Source organism: Ischnura elegans, chromosome 1 (genome assembly GCF_921293095.1).
Source record: "Ischnura elegans chromosome 1, ioIscEleg1.1, whole genome shotgun sequence".
Lineage (NCBI taxonomy): Eukaryota > Metazoa > Arthropoda > Insecta > Odonata > Coenagrionidae > Ischnura > Ischnura elegans.
This window is the reverse complement of record NC_060246.1, coordinates 81577016-81602740: the sequence shown is the minus strand read 5'-3', so window position 1 is coordinate 81602740 and position 25725 is coordinate 81577016. Positions and strand designations below refer to the sequence as shown.

Genomic DNA, 25725 nt, shown 5'->3' with positions numbered 1-25725 from the left:
AGGGGATGGGAGATTCTCTTGGGGCTCAGTCCAGCAGTTATGCTAAGGCGGGAACTCCACCATCTCCAAAGGGTTAACATAGAAGGTTAGATCTTCACCTATGATGTTACACTTTATATGCATGCCATCTCAAGAAGTTGAGGTTCCAACTCTTTCAATAGAGACACGCAGTGGCGTAACTATGAGGGGGATAGATTCCCCCCTCCCAAAAGCATCAGAGAAATAAAAAAAATATTTACATCTATTGTCTAATTTTGGCATATAATAGCTGCATTTGCTCAATGTTAAATTTAAAATCCCAAAATAATGTAAAATGTATTTACAGGCATGTCATTTTTCAAAAATTTTCCCGGACCCCGTTTCTTGGGGAGGGGGGGTCACACCCCAGGCCCTCTTATCACCCCCCAAAGCATATTCCTAGTTACGCCACTGGAGGCAAGTATCTCACAAGAACGTGAATTAAAAGCCTTTAAGGTACATGTAACTAACTCAGTACTCCTGTTTGCAATTTAAGAAAAACCATATATGTATAATACAATCTATACTGGTGACAATCGAGCCGTGAAAGCATGGGGCACACACACCCAAGAACAAGATGAAAATTAAACTCAACGAAATTAATAGGATAGATTATCTAGGAGTAAGAGAGAGAGAAAAGGGATATTCTAGGCGTTATGAGCACAAGAATAGTAAATTTACATGGCATTTTCAAACTTAAAACATTGGGTCAAACCCCTAAACACTTTGTCGCAATATCAAATGCAAACTGGTTGACAATTATAAAATACATCTCCCTGACATATGTTAGATTCCTCATGATGACATCAATCTAAAAATAGGAGCAGTTTTTTTTATTTCATGAAAGAATCAATTGAGTAACTGGAATATCCAAACTTTATTCTAAATTGGTCCAATAGGTACTCACTCAAACATGGGAGGATAAAACAATAACAATCTTTTTCACAAAATAGGCAGATAAAAATTACAGGAAATTACATTCCTGTGAGCATAAAGTACATATTTGTAACCATAAATAATCATGTTTGCTTACATATTTTACTCTGAAATAGATGGTAGTGATACTCGCAGATGCAATAATTGTGTACAATAACTTTTCATGAAGCAACAAGGAATACATGCATTGCGATTCAACAAGTCACGCATGAATATGCTAATATTTGGTGAAGCTGACAGATAAAAATTTGCCTTTAAGGGAAAGAAAATATTTAATTATTTCATGATTTAGTTATAATAACAAGGCAAAATAAATTAAACCTGGGATTAATAAATTTTTAATTAAATTAAGATCTTAGGATCAAATCGATAATGAGGGTTTGGAGGGATTAGTCAAGGAACTTGCACGAGGGAGTTAGAATTCAAAAGTAACCAGAGTTCAGGGTTATCATAACAGATATACAATCTATTTGAGTGATATATTTGTTTGAATAGGTTCAATTAAACAGGCTCAATTTTTTTATGTACCCAGCTGCAAAAATGACAACAATTTCTTGGAAATGACTTCCATGATAACCTAGCATTGAGAAAGACTTATGATAAGTGGCATGATAGTTTCTCAACACTAATAGGGCAGAGAGTGAGGGTGCCTATCCGGTGGCCCACAATGTACTTAATTAAGCCAGAGAATGCACATAGTCCACATTAAACAAGCTATTCATTCAATATGATATTCTAATGTGTATCGTACCCCATTTTTAGGAACAGGACTGGCGATTCCACTCACTGCTTACAAGAAAAATATGAATTAATCAGAAACATACCTCACTACAATAGTCTTCCCAACCAAATCCTGGGTAAGATACGATCTTAATGCCAATATTTCTCCGTTAGCGAAGCAAAATAGGTCAAATCCATACAAAAATATATCATCAAAGATTTGAAATTAAGTCTTTTGAACTTCATCCACAGAAAAAAGAGACAACTACCTACTCCTTTAAAAAAAAAAAAAAAACATAAGTGAGATGCATATTTCCTCATCCTTGATAGTTCATGAACAAATTTGAACCAAAGAATGAGAGTACCGAGAAATATTAAAATAGTACGTATATGTAAATGAAAAAATTCTATAGACCATATCATCATAAAATGTATTTACAATATGATCATTCACTTTTCCACCAAAATGCACCAAAACAACATGGAATCAAAAGTGGTCTCAACGGAAATTTATGGTTGCAAGATTATTTAGCCGACTAAAAAAATGAATAAACTGAAAACAATAGAGGAACTTGCTATTCCTTTCCACTTGGCAGAAAAATGACAAAGAATAAATGTGGGTAGAAAAATAAGATGCCAAACTAATATGTCACTCTAGTCCTTGCACCATAGTAAAATCTACCTCTCCTATACAACACACTCTCAGGAAGAATTACAAGAACCAACAGTCCATGAAATAAACATAACTCAGCTAGCCTAAAAGTGGCTTTCACCATCCAATGAAGCTTCCTCAGAAGTGAGAAAGGAATTTGAATTTTATGTGGCACAAGCTGTAACAGATAATATCAGATCAATACTTCACTCAACTTTGAAATATATCCAGATAATGCAATGCATTATTTAGAATCATCTATAATACATAGATGATACAAGTTCCGAAAGCAAATGACTTCTAGAACGGACCTCCAGCCACAATATATGATACCAAGAAAGGTGGTCATTGATGATTTCAGACTCAAGGCAACACAGCCACAAAGTAGAATGCTAAGACAGACAAGATAAAGCATGCATACAGTATACATACATCCAATGTAACACTATACCAAAAAATCAAATGGTGAAAACAAACGCAGTTGAAAAAATATGATGTCATATAACACCAACTACCCCATCACATAAATTAACTGAATCAGGTTAATTGCGTCTCAAAAAACTAACAGCTTGATCCAGCAACTGTGTCAGGAATGAGAAAGAGGTATTCACACAGATAATAGAGCAAGGATGTGGTACATGGTAGAATAAAGACGATTTTTCACTAACTGCCTTCCCTTGGAAGAAGTTTCCTAGATAAACTCAAAAGGAACGTTGAAGTACTTAAACCTGAATATCAATGAATTGTACCCTAAATAAAAACTTGCCTATAGCTTCAGTAACCCTTCACACCAGCTAAACAGTTTCCTATGTGGTAATATGTGGAGTGTTAGGAACAATCTTGCTTGCAGGTCTCATGTAATATGAAGTTCAGTATGATGGTAAGGTGATCACTGATCACTAAATCTAAATTTCAACACTGGAATGAAATTCAATTATAACTACCTCAAGAGTAACTATAGCTTGAATTTTACATTAAAAGGAAGACTAAAACTTCTCCATGACTTCCTGGTCTCACAATAAAGACGTGCTGAAAATTTTACACTCCAGGAAATTCATTACATTTATGAATATATGAGGATGCTTTGCACTAGAAACATAAAGAGTTCGAATGATCTATTACAAAGGTCAGAATTTTTAGAGTAGAGTTTAGAGGCCTTGTAAAACTAAGACTTTTTGGATGGCAGAGCCATATATTAGTACACATTGAAGTTGGAGTTATTAAAATTGAAAAATGATTTTATCCACTTCAGGTTTCAAAATTGCTCAATTTTTAAACAAACTGAAAATTGGCTTCTCGATGTATCAAAGGAATATCCTCCATTCATGATAAAACTCCTTTTACTTCTAAAATTATTTTTAAAAACTTATGACACAGTGACAAGGACCCATATGGCATTTAGAGCATCTCCCTACAGTAAATCTACACGTAAACATTGCCATAAACTTATGCCTGAATTCTTTACACACACAATTCTTCATTTTCTTCTTAATTTCTAGGCGTTAAATTCTAGAACTTTTACAAGCCTAAAGTATATTGTTTTATGGGACTTGAAAATACTCACAGCATCAGCTCAGGTATACAATTTTTTGGAATCCAAAACAAAATGATGTTATAGAATTAAGTTTCCCAGTTAATAACATCTCATTTACCGTATCTAATATTTTGGTACTGGTGACTATTTATCCTATTATGTATTTATTTGCATCAAAAGAATTTTTTGATATTCCATATTGGCATTCATAGGCAAATATATATACTGAAAGCCCATATTTATATGTAGACAACACAGTAAAATATTTTTTCAAATTTTGTTCCTTAAGACATTCACTATTACATATCTTGACACAAAACCACATAAAAATAAATTTTTAATGAGGAAACAGTAAGAAAACCATTAATTGACAATATTGGACTTCATAAGAATTGGCAGTAAATGATTAACCATTTGTATCCCATATCTATCACTACCTTCACCTTTTAACTCCTTAAATTATAATATTCATGCCTTTCAACACTGACTGCAAGCTAAAGATCAAAAAGCATAAAAATCATTTGACACCTTCAATTTAAACCCGTGCACCTGCCTTAATCCATCATCAAATAGGAGAATTCAAAGACAAAATACATGCAAATTATTCAATTTCACACAAATTTATCATTTTATAAATCCATCACCTCCACTAACTCCATTTCCATAGAGCTTCTTCCACCAAATTCTGTTGCAAAGCTCATGCAGCCTACAGGCAGAGATATTTCCCAGAGAAAACAGAATTATGTAATTTCATTTTCTTTATACTTACACTAAATAAATATAATAATATGATCCTTAATTTATTATAATAACAAATTCTGCCATATTTTAAATAAACACCTGGAAGTTAAATGGTGCTACTGATGAGGAAAGTAAAATAAATCATAAATACCCTGCATATGAAACTAACACTAATGTCGTAATTTTGTTTTTTCTCAACAAACAATGGGAATCAAGATTTCTTGGGTTTCACACTGGTTAAGGTCCTCCACATTCCCTTCCCGATATATGGAGGACCATACCCAGTGTGAAACCCGAGAAATCTTCACCAACACTAATACTGCTTTCAAGGAAAAACTTCAACAAGGATTTAGTCAATCCATGGAATATCATAGTGACCTTGCCATCATAGATTTCATTCCTTAGCTACTAACACCAAAAATATTGCTCAAAATTCAATATGTATTTCCCTGGAAATGGCATCACAAGTCAATTTGAGGTGGCAAACAATGCTAAAAATATCATTAAAAATTCACATTTTACATTTGATCTCAAAATATCATCTAAAAATTGATATAACTGAAAGCTGTATTCATAAAAAAATATGGATGATGGCATATTTAAAGTAATTAACAGAGCTGCAGCATAGCTTCTTGGTATGTTCTATGCCTGTAGCATGCCATTAACCTCACACTTCCCCATGAAAATTTATTTAGCTAGGTTATAACATGTACTCTATAGATTTCTCTTCATTGTTCTTTCTGAAAATGTGTCATGTAATCTCAACACACCCAGTTGAATTCTTGAACATCTCACTGATTTTTACAGAAAAATGTTTGTAATAACATAATAAAGTCATGTTATAGATTTGAAATAAATCGAAATTCTAAATAATGCAATAAAAACAAACCTTAAGTGTATCATCACGTGATTTAAATGAACACAAAAGCAAGAGGTGCATCATACATATAAATTAGGGCTTCAATGTCAAACTGCACATTAATATTCGATGTAACAATTTCACTTTGGAATGACTCAATATGTCCCTCTCCATGTGCAAATAAAATTATTAATATCACCACTTTTTAAAATATTCCTAACCATTAAAGCACCACCTCAGACTAGACAAATCAAGCTAATGCACCTAAAAAAAAACATTTAAAAATTATGAGTCCTTGAATTTGAAACTTATAATAGAGGAAGAATTATGATGTTTGCTCAGGTAACAGAGAGGTTATTATGTGAAAATGCTATCGAAAATCATTTTCACCCTATCTTCTCACCAACCTAAATTTTACATCTTAACTTCCAGTGATAAGATTGATACTCTAATTTTCTCATCGTTTCTATATTGCCTACTTCAAACGATGAAATTTATAGATTCACACATGCTCCTCAGATTTACTTCAGATTACTCTTCTTAAAACTTCAAAATCAAATAGAATGGCTGATAATTAAACTATTAGCACACTTTATGGGAAGAAGTGAACACAATAAAAGAAGGAAATTAATGCCAATAGAATGAATACCATAATTTTTATGATAAATCAACAATCACCTTGCACATTTTAAGTCAAGCTATATTATAGTGACTATTTTCTCTTACCAATCAATGAGAGTGGACCAAGATGATAATGGCATATCTTGCAACCATTTTCCCTCTAACTTCCTATTAAATACTTGGGATAGCAAAAACTGAGGCAGACACAGCTGAATGATAGAGCACCACCATATGGCACAACATGAATTAGGTACAATACCAAACACGCTTGATCAGATATTTAAAAAAAATATTGAAATTTTATAAAACATTGTATAAAATTTTAGGTCTGATAATTTTCAAAAATATCATTTGTGGTCCTAAGTCTCCCTTCATATGCTGGCCCACATAAAATTTAGTCTCACAATTTTCATGATTCCTTACAGCAAGCATATCATGCCTGTGAATAATAACAATTCATTAATTTTGAAATAGTTATTATCGCACCCTCGATAAGTTAAGAAATTGGCAACTCCTTGGTAACTAACTCACCACAAAATAAAAAAGGTTTTTCATATCTATGCAAAGACCTAATTCTGGCATTGGTAATTTCTATTCATTTTCAATAACCTAAATAAAATAATCCCAAAGACCTCTTAAGTATTCTGTTCTACATTTTCACTATGCCAAAAGATTTAAAATGATTTAGGCTATGAATATTGATCCCAAGATTTAAGGAGAGCAAATGATTTTTTGTTTAAACTGAGAGAAAAGATATATGTATAAATTGATCACAGTCATAAAATTTAGATTGATAAAAAGAGTTTAGCACTTAGTACACTGGAAACCAATTTTTATCAATCTCCACATTATGACTATGATAAATTTATACGTCTATTGTTCTTTAATTATATAAAAAACTATTTGCCCTCTCTAAATCTCGGTATGTATCGATATTCATAGCCATCATACACACAGTAGGCTAAGAATATATGTATATTCCAAATCAAAGATTATCTGTATCAATTAATAGCCAAGTGACTATGTGTATCAAAATATTTAACTGACTTCCTTCTTATGTAAAGAACAAGTGTATGCCATTAAATGTATACAAGAATAAAAATTATATAATCTATAATCTTGTAGAGCTTTTTGACTGCAAAGATGTTGCCTCGATGTAACAAGTGGACACGGTGTTATGTGCATTTTATATATAGCACATTAATATTTATTAATGAATGATCTCAGTAGATGTATACATATTTTATTAATTACTTTCACGATTTGACTTTGTCTATTTATATTCATTGGCCTACTGGCAATAAAAATTTATTTATTTGATGGAATAGCTTCAGCTCTCAATACATGCATAAATATTATTCCTGTCCACTTGTGAACACAAAAATACACGAAATTGAAATGAAAATACTACATATTTCCCTTACTTTGTTTCCGTTTCATCTTAGGCCTAAATAAAACTTCTACAATTATTCATGCATGCTAGTATAATGTTTAATCGTCATCAATCTTCTGTACATAATGTGGCTGGAGAACTGACCCACCTGCTGGTTGGAGGGCACTTTAAAAAGAGCATTTTCTCCATTATATGGAAAATTCAATCATGATAAACATGCCTTTTTCTAAATAGGTAGCTACACCTGATGTCAGGTTTCCCAACCGCCATCCCCATTTCCAGAAATCCAGCAATTACCTACAACCAAGCCTGAAAATTTATCAAACTTGAAAATGTAATAAATTAACTTAGCTGCTATTCACTTTTGGTTAAGCATAAAAAATTGCTTTATCTCCAGACGCAAGAATTAGATTCAAAACTTTGGGGTTGAAAAAATTTCTATGACAACATTCTGTCAAATTCACATCACCTCCTACTCAGCAGTGCCCAGAGCCCACCCCACTCAAGCTCCTCAAACACCTCACTCCACTCAAACACCTCATTCCCCCTCTTGACTACTTGAAAAAGGATTCTAAAACCAAAAATTTCCAGAAAATCAACCTCTCCTTTCTCTGCAATATCTTTCTTAAGAGACTACTAAAAAATGATACAGTGAAATTATATATAATTTATAATGATGATTTCTATGCATATTAATATTAGATCATAGAAGAAAACCAAAATCCCACCTAAGTAATATTTAGTATTCTTCCTTGTAATAGCAAAAGAAAGGGTTTGGCATCACTGGGGAAAAATAGTAACAGAAGTTCTATAACAAATGACCCTTATGGGCACTGATGCCTAGCTAGAAACTGAATTCTTTGACCACAGTACCAAATCAGGATTCCAGCACTGTGTGCGGTATAACAATAGGCACATTGAGTAAGATGATAATGATGCCCTACACAAAAGATGATGATGCCAACAGATTCATAATTAAACATTGCTGGCAATAGCATCAATCAAGATTGTTAGTGCTTATACACATTTTATGATGAAGAGGATTTTGAAATGATGCTGTGGCTGAAGATTTTGCCACATATTTCATGAAACGTGCTAATGCCACATTCCCATCATTAGTCTAGTTTTCTTCATTATAAATACAAACTCCTTCAGTACCCCGCAGGCTTCCTCGTAAAGACATTTGTCAATATGCTTTCAATTAGACCCATAAGTAAGTCATGAATTTTTCCCAACATCTTCAGCAGTTATGAAGATATAAACTAATATACACAGGTATGAGGTGATTACGTTTTTGGGTAGAAACATCACTGGCAAGATGCAAAATGACCTCAATACATCTCATCCAGTTATTGTATGAAATGGAATGACTTGAAGAAGAAAGATGAAATATCTAAAGTCTTCCTCAAAAACACACCTCGTTTCGAGACCTTAAATTTGCCATTATTGGAAAAATCACTTCTGCACCCTAAGTTCTTTGTATGTATATTTGTTTTCAAATTATTATGCTTGTTAAAGATGAGAAACAAACTTCATAAAAGTCGTTAAAAATGTAAAAAGTGCACCTACACACAGTTAAAATACAGTATCACAAAAAGAATGCACAGTCCTTCTGGCTCATATGTCATAATGAGTTCATAAGACAGTTTATAATTAAATAACAATATAGAGGTTTTCATCACTTGAAAACATTGTAAAAATGACAATCCAATGACTGGCTTAAGTTCACCTCGTTTAAGGCAGCTTGTAATACACTCTTATTAAACTTCAAAAATGAAGTTAACCAGTGACTTGAATATTAGCAAACATCACAAACGTAGATCTATAGCAGATAACAAACTTCCCAAAAGAAAGGAAAATACAATGGCTTAGCCCCAGGCAAAATTTAAGGCAAGGATTATACATTGAATGCATATCCATCCACTCTTAATTAACCTCATGTGCGATAGTAACTTATATTATACATCCTTAGCTTGGGATTACTCGAATTTTTTGCTCCACCAAAGCACGGCACAAAGGGCATAGGTCTAGTTGCTCAGAACATCCACTGCAACAGCACATATGGCCACACGGAATGAATATAACTTCACACTGAAACAAAAGATACAACACATTTAAACAACTTGGTTTGGTACATAACCTTGAGTTCATATATAGGAAATTGTATACAAGGCAAAAAAAAAATAATTTTGTGAATCCTACTATCCCATGCAACTTGCACTTTCACTCTCAAGACCTAGAAATTAAGAACTTCAAATATTTCAACATCAAATGCTTCCAATATAACATAATGGAGCTTATTTGCAAGGGGCCAGCAATTTACTTTGTTACATACCAATTAGAGCATTGAAAAGCAAAATTTTCAATCCTGTCAGAAGGACTCAACTTTGCTCCTGAATCTAATTCAAGGAAAAATCACTGTACTCATGGCCTGAGGTACAATTAAAAGAAAATGGAACACCTTATCTCTAGGCTGTGATCCTAACCACACCATCACCAACAAAAGCAATAGAACTAAAAAAAATTCAGGGCTACTATCTGAGCACACCAAAAAGCTTAAAAAACCAGCACCATATCCTCCAGGTCTCTATTAGCAATCAAAATTGCATGACGATGGCATGCTACTGAGGCCTATTATTAACACTATGGCTTCTCCTATGTACTGCCTGCAAGTTCACCATGAAACTAGAGGAGTATGACCAACTTCCTGGACATCATGACCTGCCAGAAAAGAAACAGTGAACTTGGGCAAGAAGCCTACCGAAAACGTACCCGTGCTCATCTGCCATCATTCATTCACTGGGCAAGAGCCATATTCAATGAGAGCAGCCAGCCTAATGAACTGAAGGGCTCAAAAAGAACTTTTCTCTATAATGTATACAGTAAGGGCCACACTTCTATGGCTCTGAGAAGGATAGTCCACCCAAAGACCACAAGGAAGAAGAGGAATCCATAGCTATGGCAAGCTTTCCTGATGTCATCACTATTTCAAGGAATATACCCTATATAAATATCCAAAATATTGAGATGCTACAATATTGAAATGGACAAATAACTGAAGCATACCATAATGAATACAAGTGACATCTGAGACTTGGAGTGGATGGAAAATTAGCCATCGCTGACCATAAGCATGAATTTGACTATCAAATTCTACTTCGCAATACGAAGACCCATTCTATCTCCAGGATATAAAACCTGGACCTCCAGGTGATAAAATACATTGATATAATTATAGAAAAGAACAGTGTCAACAATGATACATGCCTCTTGTTTAGAGGCACATGGAAAACCATCTTAGCCACTACAAGTATACAATAGAGCACGAGATGAAGGCCAACACATTTTGAGTTTTGTCACCTATACCAGCATATTATGTGAGACTTGGCTAAGAAGGAAATGTTACATGAGAAGACATGAATTCAACCTCAACATTCCCTGAGGACTGCACCAGAGTCAGAAGCTAAAATATTGGAATATACAGGTCAATTAAATTGTGAGAAAAGTTTCAAAGTAACTGCTCCAAGCCCTAATTAGTTAACTTCTGATTGACCCCATAAAACTGTTCCATAAGATTGTCATACCAGAAACAGAGGCACGTCCAAATAGGATACACTACTTACAGCCCAGTTATTTTTCAAATCAATTTATTGCTTATTGCTTTGCAACTGCCTGAACTAGTGACCCCACCCATCAGAATAAGGGCCATGAACTACAGTCAAACAAACATTAAGTTAACAAACTTCTTGGGACCATGACAAATTTATGCAGCAGAGGGAAATTTTAATTACGAAACTAATTTACGAAAAAGCTATCTAAGCAAATTATTGACTGATATGTAAAGTTTTGCTGGAGTTCGCTCAGATAGGATGCTATTGCTCAACAAAAATAATATTTTTTTCAAATTTCATTTAAAAAAAAACTATTTTAATTTCAAATGCAAAAGAATAACAAGATCATAAAATCAATGAAAGACATACAATCATAACATGATACAATGAGGATACATTAATGTATATGTCCTCTTGATATTTTACAGAAAATAAGTAACTTTCTTAATATAATAAAGAATATTCACCTTTAGTGAATATAATAATTAAATATGAATTCAGCTACCATTTAAATTTAATCAAATAAACATTGGAATCCTGTTTTAAGGTTTTTTATTAACTTATTAATTTATTTAAATTTAGTAATAACGTTTTACTTACTATAGATTGGATAGGCCTTTTCGTCGGGACCAACAATTTGCTTCTTAATAAGGAGAACTTCATGTTAACGTTGTTCATATTAACGAGAAACTACTGTATTTCACACTAAAATGGTAAAAATTGACTCAGGACTAAAAAAATTCTTTCGTCCTTGTCCCTATCCTGTATCCACCACTGTATATATCCCCTCAATATTAAGCCCCCAAAACTGTCAATAATAAACCAATTTGTCTTTGATTACAAGGGTGGACTTGAGTAGATGGCAAATTAACATCTAAAAGACATTTCCTTACCTTCATATCCAAACAAACTGCACATTCACGCTGACTCATTCCATGAGATGTATCAATAAAACAAGGAATGGCTTGCTGCTCAGGACTATTTTCCAATAATTCTGCTGCTGGAGCACTAGGTGGAGCAATATTTCTTGTTATATTTTCATGATGCAAAGTATTTTCTGCATTATACTCCTGAATAGCTCGGAGAATCGCTTCTCTATCTTTGCTATCTGTAACACCAGCCTGCATTTAGGAAAAAAACTTATTATTCCTATTGAAAAGATAAAAAGTTAACTAACTATGTAGTCTTAAAGTAAATACACTTATTTAACAGCCAGGGGAATTGGGGTGGCTTAATATTTTCAAAGTTGAAAGTACAGATGATTTTTCTGATGAGATTTCATACATACATAAGTCATTAAAAAAGATCAGTTTTATTGGGAAATATTTCAGTTTGAAAATCTCAGGCTATGAGGTGCCAACTTTGCCCAATTTGTAGAGGCATTCCTTTAATTAAACAGGATTTTACAGAGAAAATATCAGCTACGCCTTGGAAAATAATAATTAGGTAATGCAATTTATAACCTCCATTGATTACCTCAACTTTGAATAGGTTAAAAAATATTTATATTAACTTTTATATTTCCTGACACTTAAATACATACATAGATGCAAAAAATGTATTTACATCAGTGCCTTAGCAAATGGCATCTTTGGCATGGATCAAGTACTTTAGCAAAAAGTCTCCTGGGATTAGCACCTAAAATGCATAGCAGGCAGCAAGAATTCAATGATATATACTTATAGTTTTTTCCTGAAATTTAAACCATTTGACTGGCACAAACTTTTTATAAGAGCAGCAAGAATAAATTATGAGAACAGGTTGCAATAATGTTAATGGAACAATGGACATTTATAAAAGACTTACTCAAAAAATGATAATCCCATAGAATTAAACGTTTGTTATATTTCAATTGGGCCACTGCATAACTTCACGTAACAGTTCACAAGCACTGAATGTTTCATGAATGATTCACACACTTTCACATTACCAGTAGCCATTCAGTGAGTAGAAACTGAAGTGAGAAAATGCAGGTAGGCAACTAAGTCTAAAAGATGATACAAAACTCTTAATGAACACCACATTCAACATTTATGCGCAATTTACAAAACTCTTTCAAGTATTTTCACAGAGCGCCCAATTCGCTGGGGAAAACTTATTTAAAAAAGAATATATTTCTAATCTAAAGTTCTTTTCTAAAAAGGCAGAAAGAGGTTACTTTCAAGCACTTACATTCACCAAAGAATCATGATCTATGTGCAAGATGAGTCCCAAGTTCAGGTTAGCAGCTGAGGAAGGCAGAGATGAGGAAGATGGTGAAGGTGTGAGCAAGGTGTGCGCTAGGAGGGGGAGGCAATGCAGAGCACCAGCAAGCAGCAGATGACGCACAAAATTTGGATCAATTGAGCGCGTCTTATCAGAATGCCACAAGGGTCTTGAATCCAGGAGGCGTTGATACTGCATCATGTCCAAACACAAGCAAAAAGAATCTCACCTCATAAATTAGAAAATAGTTTTCCCTCGTAAATCAACAACTTCGCACAAATAATGAAATAAAGCAAGAAAATATAAATACTTTTTACAGAATTATTTCAATAAAAGTGACATCTACCCAGGAGTAACAACCAAGGTCATGGTTGTCATGATTCAATTCACTGTGATAGACAAATGAAATTTATGGGAAAATTATAAGTCTTTCAGTTTCCAATGTTCAATTCACCAGTGTTTTTGCAGTATTTTTTGTCTTCACATCCAGTGAGTGAAATTCACTTTATCAAACACAGATAAGGCTATAAAATTCAAGTGCTACTGCAGCCACACTTATTAAGGGATGCTGAAAGGTACTATCCTATCTACTGCTACATGGTTACAGCAAAAAAAAAATGCAATGAGGCACAAAAATAACAGCCAGAACTTCAAAGCTAATGGGTTCATGAAAATAACTATGTACCTCATGACCCATTATTGGTCACTAATCCTTCTTTTGCCAGGGCATTGGATGGCTAACCATCAGTGATCTTAAGGGGTATACTTCATTTAGATTTTAATTTCAGCAATGACATACTTACTTAGTATCTAAGGATTTTACATTAATGGAAGGAGACTTTTTCCATTCATATACCCACAAATGATAAGATGACAAGTTTATCTTAGAAGTTCTATGGATTAAATTCTATAAAAGATATTTAAACTCACATTCCAATATATTTAAATAGAGATTGCATTGCACGCACACAACTACAAGGAGAAGTAAGCTAGATTTGCCAATTTCTCTCCAACGATGTAACAATCATAGGCCAGTAAATTTTCTCAAAACTCACAAGATATTACCTTCATTAAATAAAGAAAATTGCATGTCACTATCTCAAATAGTATAAATGAAGTCGATAGCTCAATGAATGTGGACAATGCCATTCAAAATGGCCAATAAAATCTGAATAATCAAAGTTGTATACCTTTATCCGTCCCCTAAGGGCTTCTAATATAGAAAGTAATTTGACTATTGTCACATAATATGAACCAAGATAAGACATCTCTAGATCAAGATTTAAGCTATCGCATTACAACATATGAATTACATAAATGAAAATACATGAAAATTATGAATTTTATTATCTACAGTGGAACCTCGTTAAAGCGAGTACGGGCTTTTGCGACACCCCCGATATTACGAGAGTTAGCCGAGGCACCGTCAATAGACCCTATAATGTGCATGTTAAAAAATTTTGTTTTTACGAGGCCCTTTAGGAGCCTCCACTCGCCATAGCGAGGGTTTCCATTGACGGAGAACCTTCTCCAAGAGTCCCTAATCTCTGTAATTTTTTGCGATCTGTTAGAAATGAAGTTAACATGGAGTGTACAGTCTCAAATTCATGCAGTAAACTGGCGTTCGATAAATAAGTAGTTCATTTTGGTGAAAATATTGCGGAATTAACATTCGCGAATACTTGATCTTCTTTTGTTCCTCGGGCGGCAGAAAGCAGTCGGCAGCGTACCCGCACGTCCGTGAGTGGCGTGAATAGAAAGCATTTGATAGCAGACACCATGGCCAAAAACACCAAACACATCTAAGCAAGAAAATAAAAATGATAGAGTAATATGAGAGTGGCGTAATTAATTTATCTTCCTAATCGCTCTTTGCAATAAAAAAACAAAAGCGCCCAAGGAATGCTGACCATGAAGAGTTAGAAGGAGCTTTGTTCGGGTGGTTTTGCCCTCTTCGATCTGCGAGAACGTCATAGAAAGTGGCTATGCCTAAGCCTAATGCAGAGTATTTCAAGGATAAATTGCGAATCGAGAACGTCAAGAGTACGGTAGGTTGGTTATACTGATTCAAAGCACCACAGCGTTATCTCCTGTCATAATTGCTGGCGATGCCTGCGGTGTTAACCCGTAGTCGTGGAAGAAAACACTTCGATCCTAAGTATCATAAGAAGTATTCCCCGCGTGGTATAACATAGACGAAATGGAACTCTTTTACAACCTACTCCCCGACAAAACCCTTGCAGTACGAGGTATTTCTTGCAATGATGCTTCTAGAGGTAAGTAGTGCGCTTTAGCGATAGTGTAGGGTGTGCGATACAATGATACTCAGCGTGAATTGTTCGGATGGACGTATTTATTCTCTGTTGCGGTTACAAGTAATAGTCACGATCACAATGTACTATTCACAATGGTGAACTATTCTCGTCAGTAGTTGGAGTAGTAGTGGCGCTCTCTTCCAACACCCGGGCGGCTGAGCCTGGTGGCCGCTGGAAGAACTCTCAGAACAACTGACTCTCGTTTGGCGCCATGCATTTGGCACCGCCACAGATGGCATATGTGAAGAGCTGATGCTGCGCTTTCAGTTTATATATTTTAAAAATTCTGCATTCCTTTTTCATGTTTCTCAGTCATTATTGAGAATTTTAAATCAATAAATTCAAACTCGTAAGATTTTTTGGCCTTAGGGTCCATCAGATGGGTATGCCTTTCCTTTTCTTTGCCGAAAATAATACCATGTGAGTTATATTTGTCGCAGTTTCTGCATCTTGCTTTTGTTTTATTTAAGTGACATCAGCATAATACCGGCGTGATATTTTTTCGTGAAATAATATCACATTAATATCTTTTCTTATATTATCAATTTTAATTCAAACCATTTTTATTGCAGTGCCGTGGTAAACTTATTGTCCATCTATTATTTCAAATACGTCGCGAGCGTAACATTCAAAAAGAGACTTTTTTTAACAACGGCAATTTAGTCACATAATTTTGCATGCTTAGCAAACTTTTTACCGTAGATAATGAAGACATTACATTATATGGTAGATAAAGTCTTCCAAGGCAGGATCGTTTTACAACCTTCCACCATTTTCGTCTGCCTAAACAAATGCAATACATGATTTCACTTCACTGCCGCTTAACGTGCAGGAACAATTAACATACACCAATGGAACTATTTGAGGCATTAAACCACCGCAATACAGTTTTATCAGTTATTTTTTGAATTTTCAGAGGAAAATGCTAAAATAATAGAATGTTCACGTACATGCACTAATTAAGTATTGGCATAATGATTGACAAAGCAATGCTGTGCATGATTTTTATTCACCACGGCGCTATAAATTGTTTGAATAGTTAATTGTTTTTCAAGTAAGGAAATTTAGTGATGCAAAAAACATCGCCTTTCGTCTGAATTTATGCTTACGTTGATCGGATATAAATTTCTCTGTCGCCGCACCACTCCTGTTCCTGTATAACTGTTTACAATAGGTATATTGGCTATTATTTGCTCCACCTCCGGTAAAGCGACAATTCGCTATAGCGAGTGTTTGTTTGAGCCCCATGGGGTGTCGTTTTATCGAGGTTGCACTGTACTTGAGAGCAAAAATAATGAGGAATGGAGATAGTAAATGAGGAAGGCGAGAAAATTTGGATGCCTTAGCTTAGAATTCTAAATTTAAATTTACTATTCTTCCATTTTTTTTATAGAGCTTCTCCATACCAGCAGGAGAGAAGATTGGAAATAATTATACAGAATTTACATAAATCAAGAATAAGACGATAAATCCATTTGAGAGGCTTGATCTTCCTATGGGATATACGTATATGATGTATACACTGCTAAAAACTATGATAGTAGAAGTTACAAACATGGAGTGAGAATGACATTGTAGCCATTATACCCATTTCTGTTCAACATGATTTGTGCTTACCTGGAATAACCAGAAGTCTTCAGAGGAATGAAAATATTTATTCCTTTGCTCAAGTTCTTCAAGCTGCCCTAACAACTGCCGTCTACGTTCGGCTTGCTGTGAAATCAGGTCCACCAATAAAGATGACAATGCAGTCCTTTGCTCTGATAAATCAACCTGAAAATAACAAAGAGAAACATGATTTATAGAATATAAAAAAGCATTCAACTATACTGAATTCATAGTAAATGATACTAATTTCCTGGTGCACCATTTTGAGAACATTACAGTAACATATCCATAAAAAATGCTACAGGTTAAAACATGTGGAGCAAGTGAGATAACTCTGTTTAATGAGTATGCACCTACTATAAAGCATAATCACCCATATAGGTAGAAGTAACACTTCATTTTGTCATTTCACAACGCCATGGTATTTTTCGTGACATCATCGATTTTAGATTTAAAAGAAAAATATAAAAAATGGATTGCAAACATTTGTAAGATTTTATTTACTAAATATAGGTTGTATTTTAAAAAATGCTTATAATGAATCCAATAGAATTTTCACAGTTCATTGCCTTTACAATACCAAATAAGACTGATGAAAATAAATGTGATGTGAGAACACATTGTAAATAAATGCAATTAACGAGCTCAATTTTGGTGACAATCAATGGTTTTCCTCAAGTCCAGGTTTATCTATACTTCAAAAAATATAATTTTTTGTCTGGAATTATTTTTTTGAAAATCCTGGAAAATATCAAGCAAGAAATATATTATGCATTGATAGTTCACGCACAGTTAATCAGGATTTAACTGTAATTGTGTTTCACCCACAGTAGCAAAGAATAAAACAGAAGATTTGAAGCAAATATCACTGCGAACAAGTGCATTATTTATGAGATTTATATGAATGAACTGTATTAATCAAAATATTTTTAAAAATGCATTCACCAATTGCTCATTCATTTCTAGCCGCCTACGCTCCAGCTCCACAGCAGTCAGGTCAGCCAGCTGAGCCTGTACCAATGCAACCTCTTGTGCCAAACCCCAACTCCGAGCGTCTCCCCTTTCCAAGAGAGCACCCACAGCAGCCCTTTGAAGTTCAGCATCTCTTTGCAACCGTTTCACTAACTCTGACCTCTCTTGTCCCCTATCACGTATTAATGCCCCAAGGTGCTGATCAGCTTCCATTTCCCTAAAAAGAATTCAGTTTAATGCAATACATTCTCACGATGATAAGTTTTTTTTCATGCAATGATGAATACATCATTCAGATTTATCACCACAAGTAGTAGTTGTAGTAAAAGTAATCAGATCCCTTAACTTTCAAACCTAGCAATTAACTAACTGTACCTGATTTCTAAGGCCATTCCTAATTTTGTTGTTTTAAAAAAGATTTTTGTCACTCAGCGACAAATTTCAGCAGAATGTAAGGAATTTTACAGAAAGTGTTGTTCAAACCATACAATGCATTCCCTTTCTAAGGAATTCCATGGATAACTGATATATGATCCGTTGAAATCTGTATAAATAACATCAGTAGAATACATGGACACACTCCTTGACTGATTCTGAACTACCTTTTCCATTGAACAAGGTATTTGTGGTTCCTTTTCTAAGGCTGAACGTGGGTTCACACTCTGTTAAAATTTGTGTGTGCCCTAGCTGATTGGTTCTGTGTAATCTGTTCTGTAGAACACAAGGAATTACTATTAAAATGGGTATGGCGGTATGTTATGGCATTTGGAGGAGGGGACCGACAGCTGAGGTAATTTGCGCCATGAGGGAAGGGTGGGTAAGGAAGGGTGGAGAGAAACCCAGCATCGGCATCAGCCTGCTCTTAACGAAAGGCGCTAGGGGACTGCGGCTTTACGTCCCATTTGATGGACGGAGTGTTGCACTTGAAATGTCCTCCACACATCATTCACGCAGGGATCAGGCAGTCTCTGAAAATTCTCTGTCACTGCCACACAGTCGTCCCAATTCGAAAAAAGCTGGCCAAGATTAATAATGCTGTTACTATTACGTATATATTTCATGCAAAGATTAACATCCATAGTTTTTTATGAAAAAATTTGAATGTTTCACTATTTTTTATGCATTTGCAATACTTTTATTGTTATTTCACATTTTGTTTTAACTATTAATAACTCAAGAAATCTAATGGAATTCAAGATTATTTCCATTATAGTAAATACAAATGACACACCTTATAAAACTGAATTAGATATTTAGAAGCATATTTTCAATGAATTTTATTGTTAATTTTTGGACAATATTTGAATAATTAATTGTGAATGAAACAAGAGAGCATTTTCAATATTCTCATTTGTTTGATTGCATTTCTAAGTTAATCGCATTTGGAAGTTTATATTATAAGTATAAGATAAATAATATTGTACAGCATTAATAGTTTAAAAAATATAATAACTAATTCTCATAAAGTAGATGCAGTCAATTTTATAGTTCCTTGAAACGTGCCAATGGATATGGAAGCACCTGGGTCCTTTTTTTCACAAATTTCAAAGCAGGCAATAATAAAAGCATTGAAATGTCGTAAACAATATTTCAAATCTCCTATGAACTCACGTTAAATACCAAATTCAATACATATTTCTATTACAATAAGCTCCTTTCGAGGTGGGGAAACAAATTATCGGGCACATCATTTGGTACAATAATTTTAAAAATATTTTCCATTCACTTCGGTTTATTTAGCCTCCAAAGAAATAAATCAACAATTTTCCTTCTCTTTCACAGTTATTGGAATGAAATGATTGTATATACACTCATAATCATTATCTGGGAAACCCTCGCCTTCATTGCTTCCTCGGACAAGTGGCCATTAGGAAGGGCAGCTTCTTTGGGGATGGCTGATCCATGTATCAATTTTCCTTCTCTTTCTCCTTTCAATGCACTCCTGAAATAGTTTTTTTGATCGACCAATTTCAGCTAACTCCGTTTAACCTTCAAAAGTAGCGTTTTTATTTACGTATTGAAGTAAGGAATACGGATATCACTCTAAACTCATCACAAATCCAGCATCACTTACCGCATGACTGGGAAAACATTTTAACACTTTTCCACATAACTTTTTAAGATAATTAATGTCAAAATCTAACTTCAACCTGTTGCTTAAGTAGTCCAATACATATTGCTTCTTAAAATGACATAGATCCTTTTCCACTTTTCCAAGAATTTTTTTCTGAAAACACATGAATTTTCTCTTGTGCACTGAAATCTTAGCCAAGTGGTTTTGAAGTAAAAACAATGATAACAAAAAAAATGCCATTATTGCACCAAAAATAATCATAGAATTGTACAGGGGTATTGAACTACGCTACTCCAAACTCTATGGCCTCTCTTCTTCAATCTTGCAGTCTTTTCAAAACCTCGAGATTACTCGACCTCATCCATGCTTGAAGCAATTCCCTTTAATGGCGTAATTAGAGGCATGGGAGGGGGAGAAACGAGCAGGGAGGGGATGGGATCTGCCTGCTGCTCTTGTATCCGTGACGCTGCATGGGCGAAAGAATATTTTCTTCACCGATGTGGACTCAAATTTGGCATTTTGTGGCCAAACAATGGCAGATACGTCAAAATGCACAAAATTTTTGCTCTAATGGTCAGTAATTTTGCAAAATCTATACGGAATGACCATAAAATATTAAATTTTTCGAATTTCGACATTCCCCCCCTAAACTGTATTTGAGTGAGGGTCAGGGGTTCGTTCCCCTTAAGGTCACATAATTTTTAGGCCTTATTTTTTATCAGTCTCAAAGCTTTTTTTCATTGGGCCACATGGATTTGAAAAAAATCGATTTTTCAGATCCACCCTAACGGCTGCCTTTTTGTCGGACCAACGATTTTCTTTGTAATAACTAGAACTTTGCAATACCATATTTATCTGAATACAGTCCTCCTTTTTTTCCAAAAATGCCAGTGATAAAAGTTAAGGGGAGGCTATATTCAAGCATATGTTTTAAAGTTTTTTTCCAAATTGAGACCTCAAAATTACGGGGGGGGACTATATTTGGAGAAGTACACTAACGTTGTTCATATTAACGAGAGTCTATTGTAATACCCATAAATATTGGATTTCCTCCGCCTCCACCATGCACCAGCCCAGCCGCCACCCGTAACAGAAAGTGACACCCTAAACGATATTGTGCATTTTATTTGAAAATTCAAGTAAAAAATGCTAAAAGTTTTAAATTATATATAAAATAGTACACATAGAAAACTGCAATGAAATATACTTTCCTCTATGCACTAATGTTTATATTTATAGGTAAAAATGTTTTTGGCTAGATATATTGTGTATTGTTTGTCCTCCACAAAGCTGAACATCTTAGAAATTGTTTGATTTCACACAACTGTCATTTTTACCCTGAATGCTCCATGTTTGACAGGTCCCTGTAGCTGCTCTGATCAAAGAAAATTTCAAATAAATGGCGTACTTTATAAGCCATATTCTGCACAATCTTAATACAACATTTAAAAATTCCTTGCAAAGATTCAAAAAAATGACTTTTAGCTAACTTTTTACCATTTGGGACCACTGTATGCCTGGATTTGAACCCGAGCCCACTGGGTCGGAAGCCAACACTCTAGTCACAACACCACCCCAATCCCCCAGATAAAATGGTGATAAGTCTCAATCCCCATAGAATATTTAATCATACATTAGTTTAACTAGAATTAACTGATGGAATCATAAGCTTTTGTACAAAGGGTACAAAATGTTTTTTTTTATTTATTGCATTGTCTGGGATGTAATCTTGAAGCCATCTTGAGAGAACCAAGAATTTTCCACTTCCATTCACTTCATAATAATAGTTTAATTAAACATTAACCAAAAAAATTGACATTTTATTAGCAGCTGGATTAAATTAACCAAGGATGAAGTTTGCCATGAAAAAATATTTGGATTAGCTGGGATTTGAACCCAGATCTACCGATTGCCGGTCATGGGTGTTAGCCAGTTAGGGAGGGGTTTTAAATGAAAATAGGCTTTAAATTAAAATGTGAGACTTGTGATGGTTGAAATTAGTGATGAAATACCAAAGAAAATCAGAATGCCCTCAATACTCAATGTCAAATATGTGCCCACTACCGAATACCGAATCTAATAGTGATTTAAGAATTCTGGGAAATAGGTGCAGATTTTCTTGATATTTAATTTTTTTACTTACAGTCAATTCCTGCATCATAGATACTCAGGGGATAAAATTCCCACATTTGCTTAGCACCTTGCAGTAATTCACTGCTTCTCTAATTTTTTCTGCATTAAAAGCAAATTCTGAGAGGAAATACACTTAATTTTTTGTTAAATTAAGACGACGAAGACCAACAGACATCAAAATCTATTTCCAAATAACTGAGATCAAAGGAGAAGACTTGTAACTTAAATGGCACGATATGCCACTGCTCATGGTTTATGAATATTACATGGTTATGAGTCAGGGTATTGTTGATGCCTTGGTCTAGTGGTTAGAGCTATGGGTTTACCAAGGTCGGGGTCAAGTAATCAGCCATTCTATTTACAGTAGTCTTTGCATTATATCTACATGGAAACAGGGTTTTCACAATAGCAGCTATTGCTCGACTCTTCTTGCCAACAGGCAATACACTCAAATTAACAACACTGGCACGGTCACAATGACTCTTATTTCTAAATACTTATTGTGATTCTGGAGGCATATTTTGAACAAATAATCAAGGTTTGTACTAAATTTAATACATTCTTTGAGGGTTCAATTTTATAATCCAAATTGCTAAAAAAGAATTAACAGCTATTAGTTAAGTTGGTCAACATTTGACATCCCTTGGACTGCATGACTGGGGATAGAAACAAATTGCAGACAAGTGACACCAAATTTTGTGTCATATTCTATTGATACCTTATTACACGATACATTAACACATACGAGGTAATGTGTGAGTTCATAATTGATTCTGTGGGACCAGAATGGAATATGCACAAATGAATAAACCAAATTAGAACAAGCTCTATTTTCTGTTCATGCGTTAGCACAAGTTGGGTGGTTGCACAGTGCATTTTCACATTCATTCATGGGTTCATACATTTAAACATTAACTTGTAAGTGTTGATACACCGAGTAACCAGACCATTACAGAGATGCTCATCATCAGCTACTTACTGACTCAATAAGGTCCTTGTAGTCTCTGCTCTTCCTTCTTCATACTCACGAATTTTTAACTCTCTTTTGCACTCTTCCACCAACAGGTCTTCCATTGCATCTGAAATGAATTTTGAAATAAATTACACCATTTTTTTCTAATTGTATTTTAATAATAACATGGTCCCATTGCCAAATGCATAAGCATAACTATTTTATGATTTCAGAGGCTTTTTAACCTTTTCCCTACTGTACACGTATATATACGTGTGGACATTTCCTGACCCGGGAGACGACGGGCGTATATGTGCGTGTGAGATTTTCCCAGCCAGGGTAACAAAAGCCGTATATATATATATGCGTTTTCTAGCTCTCTCCCTTTTAGGACAGTCGTGGGTTTACGTCGTCTTTGTCTCGGGACCCAACGCTTCGGGGTTTAGGATTAACCCTCAGAATCCGGGAGCAGGTACCCGGACCCTTCGTCTTTTATAACCCCTCTCAACGGTAAGGGACAGGGGTCATACAATTGTTTATACAGTCAATTTTCGAAATAAATATTTGTTCATTTCTCAAGAAATATAAACTAAGAATTGAATTGTTTGTCTTTTGAGCAGCGTTTACAATTTTTAAACGAAATTCTACGATAAATATTAACTTATATCTCGATTCCAGTGTAATTATCATATTACGATTGATAATGCTTACCCGAAATTGTTTTTAAATATTTTTTTTGCGTTATCACTCGCAGAATGAGAACGTCAAACGTCTGAACCCAAGAATGACTGAGACAGAAGTGAAGGGAAACTTTATAATCAAAAAGGGTGGGTATGTGGACGAGAATGAACTTTACCCATTCTGAGAAATAAGTTTCTATACTGATGGGTAGAATTCCAGAGAAGGTCCTGATGAGTTATTTCAGCCCCTAGTGGAGCGTATTTGCCAAGGAAAATGAGGGATTTAAAAAATTTTGAGAAAAAACATAATTATACTGATGGATGCAATTCCAGAGAAGCTCCAGAGGTGTTCTGAATGCCCGTGTGGAGCGTACTTTCCAAGGGATACCAAGGTTGCCCTGTGACAGAGAAAGAGCTTTTCTTGCTAGGATTTTTTTTACCTCGAGTAATGCATTTTGGAGAAATAGCTAATGAGATTTTTGGAAGGTTTTGAATTCGATAAGAAAAATTTTAGGAGCATATATTTGGCATTGAAATGATTGATGCATTAAATTCGTAAAAATTGACCTTAAAACTTCGTTTAAAATTTGACAATGCTCAGAAAAAAATGAGGAATTCAATTCAAAGCCTGCAATTTACGTGCAAGCAACAATTATCAATTTGATAAATACATATAAGCAATCTATAAGTTGACCACAAACCAATGCCGCAGGTATGGTCATAAACCCGGAAAGGAAGGAGCACATCAACCCTCGGAGTCCGAGATAATGCGGAGTCCCCGCTGCGAGGGGGCGAAAAAGGTTGGAACTCAGAGGGTGTAATAATCCGCTAGACCCTTCTTAACGAATGCCCTCCAAAAATGCTCCGTACCACGAGAAAGAAGAGTCTCTTGGGGCTCAGTACAGCAGTCATGCTAAGACGAAAACTCCGCCGTCTCGAAAGGGTTAATAATGGGTCATTTTTAAGACTCCAAGCAACAGGTAAACATGATACTGTACTGTGTGTACGGAAGTTGAAAATGAGAGTGGTTACAAATCCAAGAAGGCATCCAACCAGTCATCAAGAGCATAATTCAAATTTAGCTAAAAACCGAACATTTTGTGGTCACCATCATATCAGCTTATATTTTACAACTTATTGCAGAAGTATATAACCTTAATTAGAATAAGAATTTGCAATGCCACAATTCTTCATTATCATTAATAAGTTAAGATGAGAATACATTTTCTAGAACATATTTAATAAGCCTGAATTTTTTACTAAAAGAAGAATAATGATTAAGTAATAAAATTAATAAAATGTAATTGGTTTATTATGTAGAGCCGTATATTAGATGTTATCATGAGTGCACATAGTTTTCTCCAATAGTAATAATGTAAATTTACTTTTGCATTTATGATTAAAGGATTATATTGATGTCCATTCATTAGATTTTTTATCTTAGTAAAATATTACTATGCATTATAAAATATCAAGATCTAACATTTAAACATGCTTAGGCTGTGTTTGATAGAGCCAATAATCAAGTTAACCTGGTTTCAAGTACACTTGATGACAAAAGACAGTGATGTCATGTGACAGCTTACAAACTACTTTCAACGACTTAGAGGTCAGAGACATTTAGAGGTCAGAGACATTTAGAGGTCATTACCATGTAAAAAAAAAGAACATCGAATTTCCAAGAGCCCATAGAACCGAAAT

At 34.5% G+C, this 25725-nt stretch overlaps 1 protein-coding gene across 3 annotated transcripts in view; it reads right to left on the bottom strand.

Annotated features, from left to right (window-relative positions):
• Positions 1–876: 876 nt before the first annotated feature.
• Positions 877–25725, bottom strand: part of LOC124164468 (E3 ubiquitin-protein ligase LRSAM1-like) — a 37013-nt gene continuing 12164 nt past the window's right edge. For all 3 annotated transcript variants that reach the window (XM_046541797.1, XM_046541803.1, XM_046541808.1), the window contains 6 exons: positions 23372–23471; positions 18159–18402; positions 17223–17378; positions 13258–13482; positions 11979–12206; positions 877–9565 (listed from right to left, as the gene is read on the bottom strand). In XM_046541797.1, the coding sequence (XP_046397753.1) occupies positions 9443–9565; positions 11979–12206; positions 13258–13482; positions 17223–17378; positions 18159–18402; positions 23372–23471 (1076 nt within the window). In that variant the 3' untranslated portion in view covers positions 877–9442. The remainder of the gene's footprint in view (positions 9566–11978; positions 12207–13257; positions 13483–17222; positions 17379–18158; positions 18403–23371; positions 23472–25725) is intronic.